The 26,081-nt window shown below is 44.2% G+C and overlaps 3 protein-coding genes across 15 annotated transcripts; 2 read left to right on the forward strand and 1 right to left on the reverse strand.

Annotated features, from left to right (window-relative positions):
* LOC105688220 lies at nt 1–7,203 on the forward strand. The gene is made up of 7 exons (XM_048654315.1): nt 1–295; nt 4,178–4,513; nt 4,760–5,182; nt 5,742–5,954; nt 6,041–6,204; nt 6,504–6,666; nt 6,775–7,203. Exons 1-7 carry the CDS (start codon nt 178–180, stop codon nt 6,963–6,965), a joined length of 1,608 nt encoding a protein of 535 aa, XP_048510272.1. The 5' UTR covers nt 1–177; the 3' UTR covers nt 6,966–7,203.
* LOC105688484 lies at nt 7,194–10,717 on the reverse strand. Of its 5 annotated transcripts, none has more exons than XM_048653557.1 (5): nt 9,253–10,115; nt 9,010–9,136; nt 8,019–8,167; nt 7,506–7,631; nt 7,194–7,392 (listed from the first exon to the last, which is right to left on the reverse strand). In XM_048653557.1, the coding sequence occupies exons 3-5, from the start codon at nt 8,100–8,102 to the stop codon at nt 7,270–7,272; spliced, it is 333 nt and encodes a 110-aa protein (XP_048509514.1). In that variant the 5' UTR covers nt 8,103–8,167; nt 9,010–9,136; nt 9,253–10,115; the 3' UTR covers nt 7,194–7,269. The 5 variants fall into 5 exon arrangements, with proteins under 5 accessions (XP_048509514.1, XP_048509515.1, XP_048509516.1 ...); XM_048653558.1 differs by having other exon boundaries at nt 9,010–9,158; XM_048653559.1 differs by lacking the exons at nt 9,010–9,136; nt 9,253–10,115 and adding an exon at nt 10,531–10,717.
* On the forward strand, nt 8,161–26,056 carry LOC105688504 (arginine kinase-like). Of its 9 annotated transcripts, none has more exons than XM_020853715.2 (22): nt 8,161–8,203; nt 11,573–11,733; nt 11,926–12,135; nt 13,382–13,583; nt 14,371–14,531; nt 14,636–14,767; nt 14,925–15,104; nt 15,190–15,444; nt 15,525–15,971; nt 16,344–16,556; nt 16,889–17,052; nt 17,438–17,585; nt 17,765–17,879; nt 19,649–19,786; nt 24,043–24,102; nt 24,177–24,304; nt 24,371–24,520; nt 24,614–24,818; nt 25,155–25,303; nt 25,401–25,619; nt 25,705–25,806; nt 25,890–26,056. In XM_020853715.2, the coding sequence occupies exons 1-22, from the start codon at nt 8,176–8,178 to the stop codon at nt 25,974–25,976; spliced, it is 3,654 nt and encodes a 1,217-aa protein (XP_020709374.2). In that variant the 5' UTR covers nt 8,161–8,175; the 3' UTR covers nt 25,977–26,056. The 9 variants fall into 9 exon arrangements, with proteins under 9 accessions (XP_020709374.2, XP_020709375.2, XP_020709376.2 ...); XM_020853716.2 differs by having other exon boundaries at nt 25,155–25,300; XM_020853717.2 differs by lacking the exon at nt 19,649–19,786.
* Nucleotides 26,057–26,081: the final 25 nt, after the last annotated feature.

Below are 26,081 nucleotides of genomic sequence, written 5' to 3' on the forward strand. Positions count from 1 at the left end.
ATACGCTTCGAGGGCGCGGACTGCAGAAGGGGGCGGATCGAAGGAACTGTGATCAGTTTGAGAGGGAATACCCGTCATCGTACAACTTTTAGTTTAAAAGCCGAGGCATGATCGCAACTGAAAGTCAGTATCACTTCTAATCGTGTTTCGCGGTTCTCGTCAGACTTGGTGATCAGCATGGATTATATCGTAAAATTGACTTCTGTGGCCATCGTCATCGCATGTGCTTTCGAAGGAGCTCCGGTAGATACTCCCGAGGAAAGCGCTGTGGCTACATCAATGACTAGTGCTACAAGTGAGAATTTTCTACTCCTAAACTCCAATAACAATATAATATCCCGCAAGTGGCATATCGTATACTATCACCTATACTTATGGTATAGATATACGTATAAACTGTATGATCATACTCATGAATAGTACCTAAATCTACAATAATTATGGTGGTCCTTATTTTGGATATTTTCGAATTTTGATGTGCAAAGAGTCTCAAAAGTTTAGAAATGAAAAAAAAACGAAATCCTCGTCAAATCACAGATTATCATCTCAATTTTAGCCCGTGCCTTACGGTTGATTGATTTTCCCCGTTTACTTTACATGAGGTTTTCAACATTAAATATTCAAATTTTTTTCCAGTTCAACTATTTGTTCGAAAACTTTTCAACTTGGTCGGCTTTATCCTTACAATAGTGGCTATCTCCCAAAATTTTTATATTTCTTTGGATATTATAATTTCGGAGTTACAGTTTGATGAAAATTATTTTTATTTCACTTCTCAATTAAATAAAGAAAAAATGGGGAAGGGGCGGAGGAGGGGGGGCTAATATCATAAGAATGAAGCCTACGGAGTTTAAAAAAACTTCGAACTATTCGTTTAGGCGAAAAATATGAAATATTCAGTAATGAAATGCATCAAGCCGAGAGGTACCTACAGGTCAAAATTAAGGCGAAAATCTATGATTAGAGTAGGATTTCTTTTTATTTATTCCCAAATTTTCAAGCACCTGAGAGCATCAAAATTTGGAAATATCCAAGATAAGGACAATCTCAATATCATTTTTATAGCAATCGCCCATTTGTACGCGACGACTGTGCACCCTATGCTGCTCCGTTGTGACGGTTTAGGTGGAACGAAGAATGCTGATTGCTGGACATGCGTCGTCGGTTCCCAATTTCCACTGAAAAATATCAATGATCATCGTTCCCGCAGCACAGAACCTATAACCGTCGAACGGCGGTAACGTTATGGCTGATATATCTCGGATACGACTGTGAGCGCGACGTGTGATTATTATATACTTATTGTTAGTCAGGCTGGTGCAGAACTGGTTTTTTAATTCGTATAGTTCGGATGTGGTATCAACGAATGGTTGATGCTATGTATTATACCGATATAATACATATAACATTCCGCATTAATCGTAGACCCGTGTGATCGTTCTAGCGGATCGGCGGGAATCATGGACCCATATTAACAAGTGGCAAGCGGCCGAGCTTATTGGTAATTTACACTGTAGACCATCATCTTATAAAAGTTTTATAATCACAGTTAGGTTCGATGTCAGCTTTAATTTAAAAGACTCGATCCATCTCGCGTGATATTGATATGGACAATTGTCGAACGCTATGGGGACCGTGGAGATTGTTCGCAATATGATGCAAGGCGTCACTATCGATTAACTTGACGCAAATACACATATATGTTACAATTTTGTTCAATATACCCAGGGAGATAATATGGCCAGGACAATCACGATCATCATTGTTGATGTACCGATTTAACCAACCGGACTCTGGCGCATGTAATTGAGATTGCGATTACGTTGGCAAACTCTGTTACAGCTGCGTCATGACTTATCTATTTTCAACAATCGAGAGTCAGAATGTCGACAACTAATGATCGGCTACATAGACGTGAGTTTGAAATAAAATATACCGCGGAATGATGGTGATCTCGGAACTAATCTCCGTTGCTTTTGTTGATGGTCAGTTCATCGATGGTTATTTTAAGTATAATAGCACGTACGCGTTTGACCGCTGCTCACATAAAAGCCGCCGATTCATCTTATTCTTATATATACTTATACCCACGTACATATATTTGCTACACATGCAACTGTGTACAATCAGCTACTGCTGCCTGTGTAGGGAGGGACAAAAAATACATCGCCTCGCCTCGTTCTACCTCAGCACGCGTGATATTTATTTAATAACACCGTGATGTCATCATCGCGAAATCATACATTGCTATGCGGTCAAAAACATCAAATTCGTATAAAACTGGCAACCACGAACCATAGCACGGACGATGATATCTAGAATGCGAACTTATTATACACGTGGGACATTCCACGTCAAACGGGCCCCTTTAAACAAAATATTTTTTGAACTTGAGGAAGCTTTTTCGCCGTCTTGAGGGGTCTCAGAAACCATGCTCACATTCAGACCGCTCATTAATGCGCTAGTGCACAAAAGAATCAAGTTAGTGGTCAACGAGTTTGACTACCAAAGTTCCGGGAATCATTATCAAGTATTTAGAAGAAGTGCACCACAATTTGAATGAGTGCGAAAATAGTGGAGCACGTAACAGAACGTTCGATTTTTTTTGTTGCAGGGGCTTACAAGCTAATCTCATGCAGCTTGATCTCGGAAAAACACGAATCAGTCGACTGAATTGAGCCAAGATCGGAACCAATTGATTTTTTTGTTTCTAAAAACAGAAATTGGCGATAACTTGACCGTTTGGATGCAAAGATACAATATGAAGTTTTGAGCTTCGGAATCGTTTTTGAAATACCTAGATACGATAACTGGATCGGTCGGGGTATTCGATCAAAGATTTATAGACAACAGTCGCTTTAGGGTCGTATAACTGGTACGAAAAAAATCGTATAAGAAACTTAAAGCACGCGTTTTGAAGGGGACACTTCTACCTTCGAAATGACATCAGAAAAATTATAATCCAACGACTCGGACACCCGGTGCACCTTCTCAAAGTCAATGAATTACTTTACGCGTTCGACATCAATTGAATCAGAAGAGTATAAACTGGTGAACAAAACGACGCAATCTAAATTAACCAAATCCATTTGATAGGTGAAGCTTCAAGCTTCGAAATGCTTTTTTTTGCAACCCTCTACCCCAATTTTTCGAGCAGTTACGACGCTCCGAAGTTGGACCTTCTCCGGAGCGAAAGCGAAGTAGATATAGAATTTCGTAGACATATCATAGCAAAGGATTACCGCCAAGTCGGCGGATCAAAGGATTGATCAACGAGGTGTGAACTAGATCTTAATCAGGTGTTGACGGATTGCCCGACACCCGCTCACAATAAGAGTATTAATAGCCACCAAAGGTCTTTCACCACTTCCTGATGACCTGTTGAAGGAGGTCAAAGATTACGTTTTTTATTCTTTGACGTGCCGGCCGTTGAATGGCCTGACGCACGTGTAATTTTGGGTATGGGCAAAAGCGACGTGGTTCTGCCCCCATGCGGCTGAGCGGGAGTTCTCTGCTAGTTACGGTAGCGAGAGCGTGGGTCTTATACGTTCCGGACGTAGTGTCTATAGCGAGAGAAGCCGCGAGGCGGTACGCCGCGCAACGGTGGAAATACGAACAAGATCGAGAGCGCTCGAGCGCGGCCCGCCAAAGTATGAAATCTCGAGCTACCGAACCGGCATCACGTTTTCCATCGTATTTTCGTAAAACTATGTAGATATAACGAACATTGTTCGGCAAATGAAGGAAGAAATCTGACGAATTATACCGGCTCTGGTCGAAAGGGTACCAATAAACAGTGCGCGAATTATTAATCTTGAAAGACTGATTAGTCGATCCGATACCCCTCGGAATATTTTCGATTTTGGGGTCGAAAATGAACATTATCTTTCAATCGGTGTTTAGAGTGTATTCTTGTGTACTTTGATCTCAGGAATACGAATCTGGGCGCCAAATTGATCTGTCTGTGATGATCAAACGAAAATGTAAAAAATCAAGGATATCTCGATGGAATCTATTCCCAATTTAATTTAATCGACGTAATCATGTTCTTTACGCGAAAATACATAGGAAAAGCGTCCTGAAATTAATCTTGCAACAAAATTTCAAAAGAACCGATCTCCGGAGGATCCGAATTTCTCTTCAAAGATGATCGTATAATTGATTCCAATGTTTCCAGGTATCAAGAATTGGCCTGTAATAATCAGCCGCGAAGAATGGGGGGCTCGTAAAACTGTGGGTCATGTACCATTGGTCGTGTCCCCGGTGCCGTACGTCGTCGTGCATCACGGTGGTATTCCCCATTACTGCTACGACCAGGAAACTTGTTCGAAGATTGTACGAAGTTACCAGGATCTCCACATGGACACTAACGGGTGGATCGACGTTGGATATAATTTCATTATCGGAGGTGATGGCAAGGTTTACGAGGGCAGAGGGTGGAATAATTTCGGGGCTCATGCCCCTGGCTATAACGGACAAGGAATCGGAATCTGCATAATCGGAGACTACACCGGTAAGCACCGCTCCGACAATCAATCAATTATCGTCTCCGGTTTTACACTCTACTCTACACGTACGGGTATCACCATTCGTGAAACATCACTTGCAGCTCTACGTAATCAATATAAGTAATGTATTTTCATGATTACGTGGGTCAACTTCGCTGCAGAAATTCAGTTCGTTCTCGTGATTTATTATCGTTCACTCAGTACAAAATGATCTTGAACCCGCGTCGAAGTTGAATCGTTATTACCCGCAGCCTACATGCCGAACAACGCATCACTGGCAGCGCTAGATTGGCTGATAAAATGCGGAATCCGTGCGAGAAAAATCGATCCTGGATACAAATTGATTGGCCACCGTCAGAGTCGTGTAACGGAGTGTCCGGGGAGTACTTTTTACGGCTATCTACAGGGTTTGCCCCACTGGGAACCGAAGCCCCAACCTTCGACGACGACTTCATCCGCTGTTGTGACGAAGACGAGACCAACCCCGAATGGTAAAACGGTAGCACTCGCAGCAGATGTAACCGGCAGCAAGCTCTGGCGAGATCTGATCTCCCTGGGGATACCTTACACGCCGTACACCACCGAACAATCAGGGACCACGAATGCGTCAACCGCGCAAACCCTGGGGAACGTCGTCGACGCGGGATCAGAAACTACAAATGTCAAGAATCATTCGAATTGATTCACCGCCGTGTTTTAACTTGTTGCATGCGACATTTCCAAATATTAGATTGTCACAAGTATCGACGTACTATTGACGGTATAGATGCATACCTGTCTGATCAGAGAGCGTTGTCTCCCCGTGACGCATGAAGGTGTCTCGATGATGCCCGCGCATATAGGTAGGTACACGCATGAATAAATTCCGTGTATATTCAAATCCTCGAAGCATTTAAAATTTTATATAGTCAGGTGAAAATTTGAATACATATAAATATCTGATCACCGTACCTTCTACTTCCTTCGAGTTCTTGAAATATAGAGCAGAGAATACTCCGTAAGAAAATATACGTACGAATGGATTTGCAAAAGCGGCGAATAATATGATATCTGGTTGGTATTTCGTACATTTTTAGCTCTGTGAAAAATAAAGGATTTAATACTCATATAGTTTAACGATAAATGCACAAATGTATTAAATAGCATTCACACGAAGACGGCTCAAAATTGTTTGTCCGAATTATACAAGCTGCGGAAACCCCCGGCAAGACGAGGCTCTGATTCGCTGACACCGGGAGCTGCTGTTATCATCGAGTCAAGGCTGGCCTCGATATCTTGTCCGTTCTTCCTCGCCTTGCATCATCCGCCGTCCCGCAGCTATCGGCAATCGCATGTGTCGGATAACCATTGGCGTCATCAGTAGCTTACCGAGCACCAAGATGAACGTTGCTCGTGGAATTTCTGCAGTCAGTTTGCTGCTCCTGAAAGTTGTGTTTTCATACGCCGGTAAGAATTGTGATAACGCCAAGTCCCGATCAATATTACGATAATCTCCTATCAGAATTCGGCCATTGATTGGAGAAATTTCGCAGACTGTCCACCTGTAATAACTAGAGCGCAATGGGGTGCTCGTGCGCCTTCCGGCACCGTCTCTGCGTTGAGCTCCACACCCGCACCATTCGTCGTGATTCATCACGCGGCGTCTTCACCGTGCACTAACCAGGCCGTGTGTCAGGCAAAAGTCCGAAGTTTCCAAGTAGGCAATCACAAGCAACACGTTTTTATAAGCTCTGCCCGTAGGTATATGTATGTACTTCTGTCGATCGTAGCGTCTTTCGTGTCTGGTCAGTTTGCTCGTGGGGTCGCAAGATTCGAGAGCTTGCGTTGATCAAGTACATCTGTGTATACTTGCGGTTTTTGCATGTAATCTACACAGTAATCGCTAAGAATCACCTATAAGTATAATACGCGTACGCTCTATAACGTATCGTACTTTTAAACGTTCGTCTTATGTTGTTGTTGTTATGTCTCTCGGTATTCGCTATTTTTGGATAGACGGACCATATGAACAGGAGAGCTTGGAGCGACATCGGATATAATTTCCTGGTCGGAGAGGATGGCAACGTTTACGAAGGTCGAGGGTGGGACAAACGAGGGGCTCACACCGTACCGTACAATTCAAGAAGCATAGGAATTTGCTTCATTGGAAATTTTGCCAGTGGGTGTATCACCATAGTTACTATTTTAATTCGCTCGATGCGCGAATCGCCATACAACAGTTATTTTTCGTTACACAATGTCTCTATGTGACTGTCTACGTGTACAGATCGTGAGCCAAGTGCACTTGCAGTAAATGCCACGAAGCGTTTGATTCGGTGCGGGGTTGACCTCGGCAAAATATCCATCAACTACGAACTTCTCGGACACAAACAAGCGGCATCCACCAACTGCCCGGGCCAACAGCTGTTCGATATGATAAAAACTTGGCCCCATTGGCTTGCCAATCCTTCGAGTTGAACGTCAATATCAATAGTCTGTGTAACGTTCCGGGACATGGGAACGTGTAAATGATTACCCGGATCTATAAATATTCGCGTGTATCATCTTACATACTCATACGCTTGTACGTCGATTATAATTTTATTTTTATCGAAGCAGAGAAATGTCGAATGTTACTTCAATAGCACGTTGGGATATTGTCGTCACAATTTCCAACACACGTATAAACAACTAATAAACTGAAAATAATAAGAAATTCGATGGAGCACCACCAATTTTATTTATAATTATTCTTTAGCTCTGGCGCCTGATGCAACTGCGGCTATTGGACATAAACTGTGACTATTCCATTGACGGCTATATCGTAGCTGTCCTCCTCGCTCCTCACGCAAATATCCAACCTCGAGAATCCCTCGCCCCGAAGGTCCGTGCCATAGTCTCTCACCTGTTACAGATAGTTGTATTTTTCAACGAAAGAAAACAGTGGAAGATGAAAAATATGAAACGGCTAACGGCGTTATTCTTCGCTCAATAAGGCTGTCACGATCCAACGCTCACCTGCAAAGGTATGCGCCTACCGAAATGTTCATTCAACTCGGTAACGCACAGACGCGTTCCGTAAGCCATGTCGAGAGTATCGTCAACAGCGACGGTCACGTAATCGCAACGTCCGTCGAGAAGATTCTGAAAAACCATTCGAGGATTACGGATCGGGGATCAGGGAAAACATACACCCCTGTGGAAATAAAGAAGCCCCCGTCGTTGTTGGCCGAAAAGTTGAATGGTCGACCCGCACCAATTGGTTCACGTTCGAGAGTTTCGCGAAACCTTTAGCGAACTCGCGTGAGCGAGTTGAAAATAATTCAATTACGCGGCACAATATCGTGTAATGAAGCCCGAGGTAATAAATCTTCACTTCTTAGCAAAGGTACAGTAAAACGGAATTGAAATCGAGCTGAACTTTAAGTTCGTCGTATTCGTGTGATATACCTATGGTATTGAATAACGAGGGTACAATGTTAAATTGTTTCACAACGGATATCGATTTCAATTCATTTGAGCGTCTCTTACCTGTAGCGTTCGAAGTTTCTTCCCCCGCACATCCAAGTAATCGGCTTCTGCTCCGCTATAAAAGTCCGGGTAGTATGCGGTCATCGAGACGTTAAAGTGTGGTTGACCGGTACATCCTAAGTCGCGTCGGACGATGGAATCGTCAGTCCCTGGAACGATGCAATACGCAATTAATATCATACCAAGTATGTATTGTATACTGTATAATATTCGACAAATTTCACAACTAATCGACGTGTTATCAACGGGCGGGAGAATTGAAAATGTCGAACCCACCGCTGCAGTCGGACAGAAATTGTGCCCAGATGAAAAGGATCGCAGCAAGCATTTCGACAAAACTAAGTATATGCGTACGGAATCGCGGTGCAAATTCGAAGCGAAGGCCGCAACGCTCGAGACACCTTGCACCGGCCAAAGCGTAAAAAGTGCAACGCTCGAATAATTCTGCTGGTTGGGCAAATTGCAGTTTTTGCAGACATCCTTTCTCGCTTTTTTTTTTTTGTTAAATTATTCGTGAAATATAATTTTGCACCGTTGCAATTATATTCGTCTTCGTTTGCAAAGTGAATCGATGAATCCTATCGATCTGCGAATGAATAATATAATACCGTACACGCGGGAATGTACCTAACTACAAGCGCACTACACATACTCATGGATTGGTAGACACGTAAATTATACAGATCTATACCTACATATAGCTAGGTAACTGGGTATACTTGGCCGTGTATCGGTTATACTGGAACAATTTGGCCAAGGAGGTCGTACCACGTGTTGCTTCCCAACTTCGATCCAACGGTAGCCTACGTGACCATTACATGTGTCTCGTTGCTAACAACAGACCGCGATATTCCGAGGTAATATACAAAAATAATCAACAACGTAATCGTTGTTCCCAAATCCAACCAGCGGGCGAGTATTGCCGTTTGTTCGAAAGAAGTATTTATCGTTAGTACGGTCTTTGCGGTGATTTCCATGATAAAGTTCGTACCAGCTGCGTAACCCCCGGCGTTGCGATTTACGCCGTTCCGATGACCTTTCTTCAAATCCCGTCACGATGATTGTTTCCAGGTGTTCCGCGCGGCCATGCTGCGGCTGAATCGCATCTAAAGTTGGGACTACGGACGGAGGAGGAAGCGGCTAATTTCAACGATCAGATTTCAACACCATGAAGAATATACATCGACATGTTATACGAGTTCTTCTGCTTCCGATAGTTAAAATATGTACATACCTATCGATTGGCTATTCCAATGGAGTTGAATAATTAATCGGCTCAGCCTCAGACCCCCGAAGGGGCCCCCGAGTAATACGCGTGTACCTAATTCCAAGTACCATCGACCACGGAGCGAAGTGAAACTGCATACACAGTTGCAAAGGTTACCGTATCTTCCAACATTTTCAGCGTATTTATGATAATTGCAATACAAAGGTTACCGCATCACAGCAATGACGAACGGTGAACTACGTTGGTGTCAACTTGATCGCTAACACTGTACAGATTACAATTATTTATAATATGACATCACGGATATATTGTTATCCACTCACAATGATATACTATGAATTCCCTTACAGCCGAGTGGCAGTGTACACTGTACAGGCTAATATCAAGCTGTACGATTCATATTTTGAATATCACCTATTGTGTATCATCTATCGGTCTGAACCATGTCGAATAATCGAAAAGCGTCTATTTTACCGAAAACCGAACACCGCAACCGAATATTTCATATCCGTGTGGTGATCACAGTACGATTTATGGAACGGGGCAGTATAGGGTGATCAGTCTGGTCCTCGATTATCAGTGCTAATCCGGTTTTTCCCTCTTACAATTAGCGTTAGCGAGAACTGAGCCAGCGGTGAAAAAAATCTGAGCACAGAGGCACAAATTTCTAGACAGTTACACATAGAACAATCATCCGTGTACATCCATTAGTACATAATATTATACGAGGAGTTAAAATGCCCGATCACGGTGTGAGATATTCGCAAGGTGATACTTTCAATTGATTCGATGGAAAATGAGACAAGATCTTTCACAATTAACGAGTGTCTGTTACATTTCGTTGTTTTGCGCTTTTTATTCCCCCAACTTTGTGCTGCGTATTTCTCTTCCTCTGTAAACCTTACGAATTGGGCAAGATACAGCCCATATATTATGTAATTATCCGGATATGTGTAGGTGCGCGTCGGCAGGGACACCTACATATCGATAGATTTACCTACGGTATAAGTATACCTGTGACACGCACACAATTCTGTACGGTAATATAATCGCAAACGGCGCATCGCGACGACGCCAAGCGCCACATAGTCATTCGACGCGTGGCGTCTAAACTCGACGTATGTCAGCCCATATGTACTTACACCCCCGCGGGGTCGTCAAGCATCGTTGATCGTTGTTAGAGCGATACTCATATTTCAACCGAATACTTATCGCCAAGCTCCGACCGACCGGCTGGTTTTATCGCCAACTCCGACACGGAATATTGAAAGCTCAAAGGTATACCTGTTGGTGTGATTCACGATTTTCTTGCACCGTGTGATTGCCGGCATTGCATTCACATTGTTTTCACGCACGACGTGCGATGCACCGATTATCACAATGACGTGAACAAACTGTGGTATCACGCTAATCGCCATACGATAATTGGAAGTCCCTTTCTAACGTTGTGTAGTACCGTGCAACGATGCGAAAGTTCATCACACTCGCTTAGCAATTGCATTGGGACGCGCGATTGAATTTGCGGGATCGGTCGTACACCTGATAGTAGCCAAAAATGCGTGACTTGATAAATGAAAACGCCGCAAGCGTGGGTCAGCAGAATCCCGTGCAGATATCTAGGCCAATCCATTTCCATCGGCCCCGATACAGTCGGGTGAACAATCGATTTTCAGTAACGGGTTGTGCTTGATTCACACGTGTTATCGTAGATTTTCAATATAACTGTGTGGTGTTATATCCGCTGCAGCTTTACAAAACAACTTGGACGATGCAAACATTATATGCACGAGAGTTGAACGGGTCGAGAGATGGTAAAAAGCCCAGCGAGTTTGAAGATAATTTGTTCTCCTCTTGAACTGCGCGTGTAGGTATATTACATACTAAATTCTTAACGCGATGTCGTCTCATCGTTCTATCGTAGACGGAAATTGGGTAGCCGATCGGCAGCAGTAGGCCATTCCCACGGTGAAATGGATAATTTTCACCAAGTCGCGCTGTACGATGTTGCAGCAATCGAATGTATACGGAGACGAGACGTTACGACAATACACCACGTGTGGGTATTCGGGAGTGTAGAAGGAAATAGGTAGATTTTTTTAGTTAAACGTGTCGTTTTTTTCGAGGTGTTAAAGTTGTTGATTTTATACTGTAGATTGATGATTTCTGAGTAAACAATGTAAAAAATCAAAGGCCGGGGTGAGCTCGATAAAAGAACATGTTTTGTGTTACGATCAGATCACTTGGTATGGTGTACAAGTTTTCTATCGATAAGATGGTTTTCTATCAATCGAACACGCCAGGGTTGAAAATGGACGAACAATTCGAGAGTTGCAGATGAACCCAAACACGGTAAGGCTGTGGCTGCAGAGAGGGGATATTGAAAAACTTGAGAATGTCGTCCTCGAAGGACGGGGAACTCGGCTCCTGGGTGAGCACTCTCCGGATCTGAGAACTCGCGTCTTCCTCAAGGGTCTACCGAATTACCTGGTAAAACCACGTACGATTGTGGAATAAAGTTCGTACCTCGAATACGAACTTTATTGCTCGTGCCATCTTGAGCGTAAATTACAATGGCCAATTCTTTGATAATAATAGTTTGATAGTTTATCATTTCGTCATTATTATACGTAACACATGATATCCAAGGTATGTTCTTCTCGATTTCCCCTCTATATGTAGACCAGAATCGGTGAAATCCATGACGCGACTATTCGTGGCTCTTTGTCCGAAGTTGAGCGACTGGTCTCTGACGAACCGAGAAAGCAATTAGCAATTTCAAAGGACGCCTCCGGTATTCCCTTGATACACAAAGCTGTCTACCACGACCACCGAGACATCGTTGCGTGGCTGGTGAAAAACTACCCCCTAACGTCAGAGCAGAAGGACAGGGTGAGTATCGAGTTGCACGTGTTACGGTATATAAGTATAGGTATATGTATACCTCAAGGTTTTCGAGGAACTCTCGTCTACGTACTATAGTTCGCCTGATTTGCGCGAATCGTTGCAAGGTATCGAAAAAATGTTGTATCTACTACAGCGCGGTATTCGTGCACCGTGCCATACGAAACCAGCTGTTTTATGTATTTAAATACGATAAATGATACGCCCCGCTAATGGTCGTCGACTCCGATTGATTGCGAGGGGCGTATTCTTATCACTAGTTTCGAACGAAATTCACATTTACTCGTCCGCTCGATTATTTATCCATTCATTTGTTCAGCTTCGTATGTAACAAAGGCGCAAGTATCGTGTCTTTGGTGGGAAAGCCTATTTGTACACAGCTCGATTGCCCACAGCGACAACGGCCATCGGCATTTTGGCACACAGGTTCTTTGCTCACAGATCAATTGCACGCGGTTCGATTGGACACACGAATGACGGACCGTCGGCGTTTTTTTATACAGCAGCGATCGGACGAGGTAGATTTTGCGCACAGTAGCGATTGGACAGGGAAATTCAATCGACGATTCGTGGGTCTTACGCACACAGGTAATAACCAATAGCTACCTAACTGTGTGCAAAAGCTGCCTCCTCCGATCACTGCTGTATACAAAAACGCCGACGGTCCGTCATTCGTGTGTCCAATCGAACCGTGTGCAATTGATCTGTGACCAAAGAGCCTGTGTGCCAAAATGCCGACTGCCATTGCCGCTGTGGGCAATTGAACTGTGCGCAACCGTTGCCCTCTGGTCTTGGGAACCATTAAAAAGAACAGCGTCAGAATAAAAATTGCCGACTTCAAAGCGAGAATAAAAAAGATATCATAATGACGAAGCTGTAATAAAGAATATGTTATCGTCATCTCCGCCATTATCATTGGTAACTCAACTGGGATTCACTACCATGGAACGTGACTCGATGCTGCAAGACAAATCCAACCGAAAAAATTTTCGGCTCATACAAATCACAGTGGACACGGTCTTTGGTCCACCGTCACTACCCATATGATATGTCGGTCGAAGTGATTATATGCCATGTTGGTGCCGCTACCGAAGTCGTGCCACTTCGCAGAGAATAAATTGCTTGCCATACCGTATTGGCGGTACAACAGCCGCCACTTTAGCCTGTTAATATGGTGTGCGTTGGTTAAATGATACTTGTACGTACACCGTATCTAATTGCGACACAATGACAGGAAGGTAGAACAGCCCTCCACTATTGTGCAGCATGTACGAAACCCGGCTTAGTTTGGGACATTCTTACTCGAGGAGGCTGCGACGCGAGCATTTGCGACAATAGTGGAAATCCAGCTGCCTATTATTTGGAGCACAAAGTCGAGATTGAATTACCTTGGCCTGAAACGATGACGTCCAGGAAACTCAGCACCGTCAAGGAGAGTGAGTATAATTGTATTACCAATCCATGGTATTACCTACGCCGGCTCTCGCCATCGTGTAATTGTGCTCAACAATTTTTTTGTCAGAATGTACAGACGATCGATATCGCGCGATAACTTTTGTGATAATTGAACGTAGGCTTGTAATCCCTCAGAACCGGGCTCTTTCCGCTTCTTCCGACAAGATTATCGATGTCCCCATGTTGTTTCCCGATCATGTCAGCTGATGCAACCGTTCGAACACGCGAAGAAACTTTTGCATGCTCGTGCGTTGTATATACAGGTGCGATAATCGTTAACACCCTCGTGTCTGCGCAAAGTTGTCCGAAATATGATCGATGAGAAATGACAAGGAGTATAATAACTGGTTTATGCACGCGTGTACAAGTGCATCCGATGCGTAGCACGTGTTACTATCTGACATGAATATGGGCATTGGACATGTGCAGTGTACATACGAATTAGGGTAAATCGAAATGAGAGAAAAAAATTTCTCGAAACCATGCTCGAAAGTTTCGTTCAGATGCCGAAATGGGCCTCGTAAAGTATGAGCCCTTAATATTAATCTCAAGATTGTCCACATTGCCCTGTTCGATTTCCCATTAAAATAAAAGTACAATTATTTTCTCTCCTTCTGATTTACATAACTAGGGAACGATACATTTGTCCGTAAAATTCCTAAAATTAGAATACTTTTGTAGAGAATTGAACGCTCCGCAAAAGCGACTACACTTGATCAGGACGAGTAAATAATTATCATTCTTCATTGTCATGTGTAAAATTTCTAGACCTTGAGTTCAAGCCGTCAAACATACGCATATGGATTCATAACCGGGACATCGGGAAGCTGCAACAAGTTTTGTGGGAAGGTCACGGCGCCAAACTACGTTGCGAGACGAGTAGCAACCCAAGGGTTAAAAGGTTTTTGGAGGCGGTACCGTTTATAATGGTAGAAACTTATTAAAAATGTTGATAATACGAGGTCATCTCCACTACGATATGGGAGAACTCAACGAGAGACGATAAAACGGAAGAATAAATTGTTTTGTCCAGGGAACTGTGAAGGACATCCACGCAGCTGTGGTGAAAAACGACGTGGAAACCTTTAGGAAAAAGACCAACAAACCTGTGTCGCCGTTGATTTTATGCAGCCGAGATAATAATGGCCTAAATGTTCTCCACAAGGTAAGGATCATCTTGCACAATCTTGTGTTGCTAGAAGTGGAATTTTTATTTTTTCCTCCTATGCCTGGCAACCCAACTTGAAAGGCAACCGGAAATTGATGTAACTTAATTATATCGAATCATCGGATACAACTATTTGTAATCGTGTGCGCCTCAGGCTAGTGGTCTTGGATATACAGGCATAGTTCACGAGATCCTTGCCAAGTATCCCGCAGCGTTGACGGTGCAAGATTGCGAGGGAAAAACACCGCTTCATTACTCGGCGGTATTAAAAGATGACGGGGCCATGTACGCTCTTTTGGTTGCGAACGGAGCCGATGAAAATAAACAGGACAACGTTAGTCTAAATATACTTTGATACCGTATCGCGCTCTTCCGTCAACGAGGCTGCTTAAATTTTATGCTCAAATTCATCACTACAGAGACAAAAGACTCCGGCATATTACAAAAACCGACCTACTGAGATAGATGTAACGAATCTAGTTGTCGTACCAGAAGCTCCACGTGTCTCCGGTTCGACTTACCCTAAGAATTGGGACTGGCGGATCCTCGAAGCTGGGGAAAGTGGCCAGAGACAGGTAAAGAGAACCGTGAGAAACGTGGACATATTAGACCGAGCCTTCGGGAGCGCCGAGATTCCGAGTAATAACTGTCAAGAGGCGATCGGAACTTTTGAGGTAACTGTTCCGTTCGTCTTGCTAATCGATCAGGGGATACGAAATGCGTCAACCAGTCCATTTGTTTTTTTCTATTCCAGAATGACTCAGGGGGCAATCGGAAAGATGATTTGGAGGAGCGGATAAAAATTGCACATGACAAACTGGAGTCCAAGGTTGCGTCCCTGTCGCCGGTGTCGACCGAATCGAAGCTTCGAACTGGGGAACCACCTGAGGTCGAAGTAGATCGTGAACCGGAGTCCCAAGCCGAGCCGGACACGGAGCGAGAGACTCGGGTGATCGAGCCGACGATGGATCAGGATAGTGAGGAAGACTCCGCCGACGATGACGTTATCGTAAAACATTCGCCCGGAATAATCGAAGGCGAGGACGATGGGGAACACGCCGCAAAAGCGAAGTATTGTACGGGTAACCACCCCGCAAGAGACGATGCCCCCGACGAGCTCACGAATCACAGGCACGATGAAAAATTTGAACCAATCACTGGAGAGGCCGAGTCGAATGACGCGGTTTTCGAGGATGACCAGGTCCGTAACACCGCACTTCATAATCTGTTACGCTTCGTAATCAACCCTACGTGCTGCAGGTATAAGCCTGAGATGTGTATAAGTTACACTCATATACGTTATACCTAACGGGTATTACCTGTACATACACCTACACTGTTACACAAGTAATGTTTCCGGTCCTCAACTTCACCTATACTACATGGGTAACAGTGAGCACTGTACGTATTACATGTATACGTTATTGATATACCCAGACGTGATGGGTGAAAGTTAAGTACGACCATAGATAGTATATAACTGTGCGGATGTTCTATCGATTCTTGGATGACATACGTCGCGCATATGAATGCGCAAGCCCTTCTCACACGACTTATGGATAATTTTTTACAGGTAATAGTCGGTGAACACGAAGAACTGGGAGAAGCGGAACTGAACGACGGCAGTTCCACGACAATAGACCCGGAAGTGGAGGATCTCGTCGAACACGGTAATATGGAACAGTTGGCCGCTATGGTTCTCAATGGCGATGGAAGAAGACTCGTGGGAAGACATTCCAACAACGGGGAACTGCAAGCCTTTATCGACAACGTACCTGCGTACATGGTGTGCTCATATCTACGCACTGATATACCGCGAATATTCGTCAAAAGTGACGACTCCGTGACACCTGACTTCCCGCAATCCAATCGACAGTCATTGACCACACGATTTCGGAAATTTTACGTTCGACGTGGTACAACGTTGACTGAAGATACACAATCAACGCGTTCGATTATTCGGGCTACGGATAGTCAGACGATACGGTGCGGTCATTTTCCACGAATATGTACGGCACACAGTATACACGTACATACTTGTACGTGCGTGTATACGTGAAAATTTTACGAAACAAATTCCCTTCTTTCAGCCTTAATTCCGTCATTTCGTATTTATAGGGAAAAATTCATGCCGTTCATATAGCGGCGCGCGAAGGCAACCTCAGGGATCTTCAGGGTGCTCTGGATCGTCGGAAATTCGCTGTGGCCAGAGATGGCTCATCCCCGAACGGTGCTACTCCTCTCCATATCGCCATAATTTTTGGGCATACCGGGGTAATCAGGTAAAAGAAAAATTGCCACGTTCGTCAGACCGCATCATTTTTGATTGAATGTTTCAGCTTTCAACCGCTATATCTAGAGTTATTTCGATCGTTAGCCGCGGAACGTGAGATCGATCGCAGGCTCTCTAACGGATAAATGGCCCGATAATTTTATTTTGTTCACTCCCCCCCACCCACCCCGTTCCAAACTCAATCCATGTTTATCACGTATACAGAGGTCGGATCGTCCCGACAATACTTCTGATTATTTCATCATTCCACTCCGTATATTATATGGATCCATATGCAGCCTCCGGCACCTATACACCTATGCGACGGGGTGCACGTTCTATATTTTTACTACTCGTTGACATTTTAATAATTGCTCCGTTATATCGACCTACAGGTACCTCGCGGGTCGATTCTCCGAGACCGCACACGCCGTTGATCGGAATGGTAGAACGCCGTTGCACTACGCAGCAACCCTAGCTGATAACGGGCATTACTACAGCCTCCTTCTACATCTTGGAGCGAACCCCTTGATTCAGGATAACGTGAGTTGTCTTTGGAATTCCAGCGGGTATCGGTCATCCTTTCCTTCATGTTTTCTTTCCATCTCTGTCGCGTTTTTACGTCTATCCGTCAATTAGTCCGCGACATGGGCTAATATATAGACTGCAGTTTGAACTGCTTTTGATCCGCTGAACCAAATTAACCCTATATCTGAATATAGTTTGGGCGCAGAGCTGAGTATTATAAAACGAACCAGGACGATTTCTCACACAAGATGCTTCTCCGGGATTTTGGAGCTCACGAGACAATCGCCGACCAAATGTTGTCCGACAAAGGTACATAAAGAATCAACCGATTAGCTGAGAGATTCGCACAGAATTCACTCATCCTTGACGATATACGCAATGCATGTATTATCGTATATCCGCTCGTCCAAGCGGCGCGACGCACCGCGAGAGTACCCGCACCGCTGATTTTGAACACCACGCTATACGCCGTATACCCGTAGTTATGTAATATCATCATATTATATCGCCTATCGTGTACGGATATACGTACTCATTTATCCGTGATATACGTACGTAACTATGGGTATTCGCGTCATATAAAATAAAAGTATATCTATGTTTGCGCGTGTACACCCGTGCATGTGTACAACCAGCTTGTTGTCACTCGCTAGTCCGGCTATTTTCCTATCCCTACACTGTACGTGTGTATATCCTATGCGTACGTAAACAAACCGTGACCATAAGTGGAGCGTGTAAACATTGCGCGATTTGATTTAGATTCGAGCAAAATATCCCTCCCTGGTCGAATTTACAACAGCGACACAGCAGAGGCGGGGGGATCGCATCGACCGGCCACGATCCGTTATGATCCACGGCGTGTTTACCGAAAATATTAGAATCCATCTGTCGATAATATCGTAGAAGACACGACTGACGTTGTTATTTTGGTCAGAGGAATGACACGGTGAATTAAATAGGATAGGATGATCTCCGTCGATGACAGAGTAAACACTTGCCATTGATGCATTCGAAATGAGTGTTGTAAGAAAAAGAAAATGAACGAGACGCATCAAGTATGATTACATGCTCACTTCTAACTGCTAAAACCTTCGGACTGCCAACGCGTCTCGTTTGTCGTTAAATCATCGTTGAATGGCCGTGTCAGTTTCGTGAGGTAAACACGCCGTGGATCATAACGGATCGTGGCCGGTCGATGCGATCCCCCCGCCTCTGCTGTGTCGCTGCTGTAAATTCGACCAGAGAGGGATATTTTGCGCGAACCTAAATCAAATCGCGCAATGTTTACACGCTCCACTTATGAACACGGTTTGTGTACATGCAGCTTACTTGTACTGTCGGCGCGTGAAGTTTAGAGCCCTCAGTTTGGAAGCTTATAACTACGAAGGAAAAAAAAATGATAGAGCGGAAATGCAAAAAAGGTTCGAAAGCTTCGACTGTTCTGCGTCTGATGACTCATTTTAGAATTTCGAGAAAAAACACACACACCGACAGTTATGACCACCGAAGGGTCGAGAAACGTGGTTTTTTCCGGTGTTAAGCGAAGTAGGCTAACTTTGGAGCATCGCCACTCGTCAGAAAAGCATTTAAAAATTTTGAAAAAATTCGAAGATGTTCCTGATGGATTGCTGAAGAAGATCCCGTTGGAAACCTCGACCCACCACGGCATCGCTGCTTTTTTGATAACCATCTGCGGTTTTATAAAAGAAATTCACCAGATTGTAGTTACGTGCGGTGCGGAAAGATGTGAGAATGCAGCGGCGCTTCTAAACTTTACGCGCCGACGGTATAGGTATAATAATATCACACCCGAATGTGTGTCTATTTGTTAAATTGTTCTCATTTGACAAATTTAATCGTTGCGGACACGCGCAACTTTCGTTTCGTTCAGTGTTATCAACGTTCTCATTGTAATTGTTACCGATATTCCTCATTTTGTTCTATTTCGATGTTGTGGGCCGTGGATTTGAAATGGAAGAGTCTACGAGATTGCTAGGATAATGATTATGACTATGACGATGATTCGGATCACGATAATGGTGCTAATCTCATGTTTTGGTAAAACTTAATTAACGCAGTTCCCGGAGGCGACTCGTACTCTGCACGTCGCGATGTGACCGAGACGGAGACCCTGGCTACCCTGGAGCGTTGCTTCCGTCTTTTGGCAGGCGCACGTCGCGGTTCGACCGCAAGTACTCCGACCAATGGAAGCGCAAGTACGCTACTTGGACGTTACTTAAAACGCCCTGTTTTTGAACTTCTCAAGCACCGTTTGACCCGCTTGGATCACAACCTTTTCGATCTCATATGGCCCGCGCTTAGAAAGTGCAGTAACGGCAACCACTCTGTCGAAAGTATCGGCGGCCCGGAGAGTCCGAACGGAACGATCGGGCAACAACGATCACAGGCGATCCTGGAAGATGACGATTGCGGAGGGTTCCTCGTGATACCCGATTACGAGAGCTATGTCGTTTTCGCGGAGCTTCTCGAGCCTCTCATCAGAGATATTCACTGCGTCACCGCGACCGGTGATATACCCGATCATCCGGATTCTCATTTCTTTGATCTTTACCAGCCCTCGAAGATCGCGGACGGTGACGTTCGTAATCGAAATACCGTCGCAACGGTCGAGTCCTTCGATTTGGACCCGGTTTCCGAGCACACCTTAGCCGGGGTTGTCGAATGCTCGAGGAACCTCAGGGCTTACGCGTTACCTCTAAACCTAACCCTCGGTGAACTCAAAGAGTCGGAAAAGGAAATAACCGGCGCACTTTTACGTCAGGAAACGGCGAATCTCATGGCTGAAGGATCGAGCGAGGATGAGGGCGGCTCTTATTACACTCTCAACGAGGTTCTCGAAAATCCTAGCCAGGTCAGGGCACGACTTGCTGCAGCTGGACTCTTGCTTCCCTTGCTGAGCTTCCACCCGACCAATAACGACAGGCGTCTTCACGGTAAACATTGGCCCAATGGACGCGGAGTCTTTGTCGCTGCTGCCGGCGATCTTGCCGCCTGGGTTAACGTACAGGATCACCTGAGGCTGATTTGCTGTATGCCGGGGGATAAGCCGGGGCTCATCGGCAAGGCGTACGCTAGGCTCGGTCGCGTTACGATGGCTCTGGATTCAGGATTGGTTTTCAAGCGTGATAAAAAATTCGGATTCTTGACGTCGAGGCCCACGGCGATTGGTAACACACTGCAGTTCAGCCTGGTCATGAAATTCCCTGAGCTTTCGAAGGAGCCGGGGACTCTGTGGCACTTGTGTCTCGTTCGCGGGTTAAACATCAGAGATGGTATGCGAAAAGACACGGTCCGGATTGGTAATCGACAGTGTTTAGGTGTCACGGAGCTACAAACATTACAGGACTTCTGCAGAGCCGTACTCAACATTCTCAGTTTGGAAAAGGAACTCGCGCATAATAATTCCATGAGAATTGCTTCCCTCGTCGCAAACATATTTAGGAAACGAATCACCAATTCGCGAAGTTTCCACGCTCACAATTAACGCGCCAACGTCAATGGAGAATTTCACGTGATACAAGACCATGGCTGATCAAACGTTCTGCCGCTGTTAAATTGAACCACAAACTACGCGGAATCGCCAGGGGTCAGAGAGAATAGGTGCAATCCAACCGGGAGGGTACAATTCAGGATCGCATCGTCAATCCGTCGCCTGCCGTCTATTCCATTATAATTTGATCGATACTCCGATATGAGTTCGCCAATATCATTCATCCCTTACGAATTTCAATGTCGCTTTTCAGCAGAATTCGGAAATTCCGTGTACGTATACATACCTCGTGGTGCATACATACGGTACATTAGTTACGATCATTGCAGGTATCCCCGGTATTTCTACGTATTATAAAAGCATTGTACGTTTATGCGTTGTAATAAACTCCGCAAGTGTGGGTATACCTACACCTATCGTCCTGCTGGAAGGGTGTGTCTGCACGTTGTTACGCATATTCAAATTTTGTAATCAATTATTATCACGATCATTATTGAACCAATGGCAAAATCTGTATCACGAATACATAGTTTGTTTGACGTATGGCTGAATAACTTGGATTAGTTGTTGTGGGTAAAGCCGGACGTATCGCTACATCGGGCATGGGGTTACTGACAATGACTATGTTTCACAGTAAAATGATCAGAACACACAATGACACAACGTAGCGCTTACACGTAACGTGCGCATCGATATTCACGCCAAAAAAAGCGCAATCTCATTATACTTGTCATGCGTATCCGTTTGCAATTTATGTATTACAATATACCGTAGAGATCGAGAGCTGAGAACAAAAAGGGTGATACCCGAGGTGATACATATGAATGACCAACGGTTGTTAGCCGTAAATGCATGTTCCACAAAAGTGAGACTAATAAAAAAATCATGAAAATTACAATCGATCAAATGAAATGTGATGCCCGGAAAAAAGTTTGTACATTTTTTCAAATCGAATGTTTCAATTAAAATTCTTTCGTTATTGGTTTCCATAGACCTTTTTGGTGAATGACTTCGCCTATAACTTGATAAAATTCAATTTATACGCGCCGCAAGATAGGCATGTCATCGCCAAAACAAAATTCAACCTCAATAATTGTAGATGATGCGATTTCCGAACAACTGTGATTTTTCTATTCCTTTTTTTCTTCACTTCGGTAAAATACGCCCTCATCCCAGAAATTGACTCAAAAGTCCGAAAATCGAGGCCAACCCCTTTATGGTTCTTACGATCGCAACCCTCGATACAACAATACATAGTTTCTCTCATGTAGGTAGATATAGTACGCATAGTTATAGGTAACATGATCAATTTCACCGATCAATTATTACAGGCGGACGCGATTGAGGTCGAAATATTCAGACTTTTCAGGATAATTGACAAATGTACTTACCTATTGATATAATACCACGGCGCAATAAATTGAAACGGTATAGGCAATAGGTATTTCTCCAACTCAATTTGCACGACGAAGCAAATCGAAACCGATCGCTGCGGCTATAAAATGTTGATGTTGTGTCTTTTGCAACAATCCTGTAATATATATAACGATCTAGCTAACGATTTTAACGAAAGATCAAGGTGCAAAAGAAAACAATCGTGATATAATATCCATGGTATAGATACCAGTTTGAGCAGCCACAGCTGTGTTCGCCCATACGTATGGATGTATGTATTTTAGGCCTGGCGTATTCATCCAAGTATCGTTGAATAATTCAACTCGACATAATTCTCGCCGCTTCTACTGCTGTAAGCCCGCGGGGCAATTACGTGTTCAGCATGCATCGCGCTGATTCAGGTTGTCGTGAAGCTTTCGATTCTTACCCTGCATTCGAAAGATGTCACGGCACAAGTGCCTGGAAGCGCTCTGAAATATCTGTCAAGAGGAGTGTAATTTCTTGCTAAAATTATTTAACTTTTAGGCCGCCGGGATTTTCGACGCTTTATTTCCGTTGGACAGTCCTTGTAATTTAGGAGTAGTCCGGGCATAGTGGACACCCCGGGCAAAGTGAACAGTCCCCACGATTCCCTAACTCTTCGGATACTTGGTGACGTGTTTTTTTTTTTTTTTTTTTTTTCCTCACTAATCCTTTTCCATGTCAAGGAATACGCGCCAATCAGTTTTGATTTTACTTGTATATTTTTTTTACAGTTTGGAGTTAGAATATAGTGGAGACTATCCACTTTGCCTGGGGTGTTCACTATGCCCGGACCACCCCTAATCTTGTTTCTTACATTCGACCTCGATGCAGTAGCGATCTCAGGTAGCGTCTTATGTAAAACTTTCCAGCGGCCAGCGATCGGGATTTTTTTTCGATTTCCAAGTGAATGCCCTTAGGGGTTCTGGAGGATGAAGAATCCGACCATATTGGTATTTTTTTCGCCTCCCTTCAAAAACCACCCTTTTCTTCTCGGCAGCTACTCCTTTTTCATTTCTTTCATTTCTCAAGCGTCGATGACAGAATAGTTTTTCTGTTGAGGGTAGTTTTTTTTTTTGACATCCCGTTAAATTCTTTTTACGGGATCGCCCACGTACAAAACGTGATGACTAGTGGTTTTGTTGCAGTTTGAGCTTCCACTGAATAGCCTATGGCAGATAGCGTCTTATAGTATAAGATTTTCCTAGAGGTTGAAGGTGCGCTGATTTTTTCCGAACTGTACAGACGAATCGAGTTTCGATCAATTGCACAGTTATAACAACTCTCAGAGGATTTTAACTAATTGTTCGGGTTAATTGTGTTGGGCGATGATTGTCTGCAACGTTTCACGTACTTCCAACAAATTCTGTAGAAAATACATTTATGCAAGATCTGCGCGTTCGCCGTGGTACCGTTGCGTCAATATCGCATCTCCATTGTGACTCCGGATTGCTCCGGATGTAGGTAGACATCCGACTCGAGATCTAGCGAAGAAATTCATCAAGTCAATTACATTATATGTATATTTACTCGTTCTCATTCCAGGAGATCGTGAAAACGACATCCCAATGTTCCGGACTGACGAAAGTCGCTACCTCGCTTCTTGTGAGTAAAAAATATAAAATTCCGGAACTACAGGCGTTCAACGCCCGATTTTGATAGCAAATAATCCCCCGTAGCCTTAGGTGAACCGTTGATGAAAGGGCTGACAGAAGTGGCGAACACGCGGCCGAAAGATCCTGTCACTTACCTCGCTACCTACCTCTACAATTTCGCGACCAACGGCAAAGCTCCGGAAGAAATAGAGGTAATATACAGAAAGAACCCGGTGCTGATGCCCTGGGCATTTTCATTAAACATACGTTTCTCACAGGAATCAAACGTTCTGCTCGTACCGGAGCGCGCGCAAGTAACGCTCAAGCCGGTCGAACCTGCGGTGAAATATGGTGCTGACGACGATGTCGACTATCCTCAGAGCCCAGATTCGGATGCACCCGATTCCGCGCTGAACAATTTCAACCGGGTAACTATTGGTCAAGTCTCCGGTAGGGCAGCTCAACCGAAACACGACGTACTACTGTCGATATAAATCCTTTCAATGTGTTTCCATGCCCAGGACGAGCACGGGCAAAGTCTGCTTCATTTTGCCGCTGTGCGTTCACACGCTCAGAACGGGTTGTTCCAATTCCTTCAGGAGGCAGCCGTGAACATCGGGTACAGGGACGAACTTTACAGGACAGCCAGGGATGTCGCACAGCAGGCTGGCATACAGGAAAATATCGAAGAGATCGACCGATGGGTTGTTTACCTTGCCGCAAGAGGTATGATCTTTAGTTATTAGCGTGTAAGTATATTACCCGACTTCACACTTGTGATCAGATTTCATCTAGATTTCATCGACGTTATAGAGCTGGATCGAGCTTCGATCAAACATTAGACCATGGTACCTTGGATGGACAAGTACACACACAGAATATACCATAAAAATATCATATGTATAGTTTGAAAATTCGTCCAAGTTTGGCATACGGGTAGTGGTTACTTTCCACAAATATTCACGCAGTAAAATTGTTGACCGATAGTATAAGTACAGCAATGACTGTTATCAAATGAGATAGATGGGTCTGTAATTATATCATTCAAATTCTATCATTCAGGTGAAACCGAAGGGTTGGTCGAGCTGTTGCTCGAAGGGTACGATCATATTCTTGATATCCAGGATGACGGTGTGAAAATCGTCGACGTTGCGGCTCAACGTGGTCACGACGCAACCGTCGAGTTTCTACAATCCATCCCCAATTTCGTGGTAGTACCTCACAATTATGAATATGTAAAAAGAAGCAATGACGATCAGTTGCGATTGAGGAATGTGCGATGCCTTAAAAATTCTCTTGTGCATGCAGGCACGCCGGGACGAAGTTCATCGGGCAATTCGAAGGGGTGACACCGAGGAAGTCGAAGAACTACTTTTGAGAAACAGCAATGGAGGTGGACGACTCTTAGCGGTAGGAAAAAATTCTATGGGGCGTTGCTCGCTTCACATCGCAACCCTCGGGCAGTACGTCGATATCGTCAAGTTGATAGTTCGGGCGTATCCTGAAACCTTGAAGATCGGGGACAATGTGAGTTGATCATTGATTGTCGATCCGTACAGATCATTCTCAAGGATATGCACGATCTTTCCTGAATGAATTATATTTCATACAGTTGGAACGAACGGCACTGCACTACGCGATGGGCGTTATGGCTGTGGAAGAACTGAGTGATGTACTAATCAAATTTGGGGCAAAACGAGTGCTAAAAGATTTAGTGAGTGACCTCAACGGTTTGATACTCACAAATTAATGATAATCTTCCAATTGGAATAATTCATTACGTAATTGTTATCACAGAAAGCGCGACAGCCGTCGTACTATTTCATGAATAAATCCGAAATTGAGCGACTTCAGGAAGAAGAGGAGGAAATGACGATCAACTAGATTTTCCGCGCATACAATTTTTTTCCCGAAGACTATTGTATTTGGGTACTGGTTATTATCAACGCGATGACTATCTCCATGTATGTATATACTCATTCACTTAGA

The sequence above is a fragment of the Athalia rosae genome, chromosome 4 (genome assembly GCF_917208135.1).
Source record: "Athalia rosae chromosome 4, iyAthRosa1.1, whole genome shotgun sequence".
Classification (NCBI taxonomy): Eukaryota; Metazoa; Arthropoda; class Insecta; order Hymenoptera; family Athaliidae; genus Athalia; species Athalia rosae.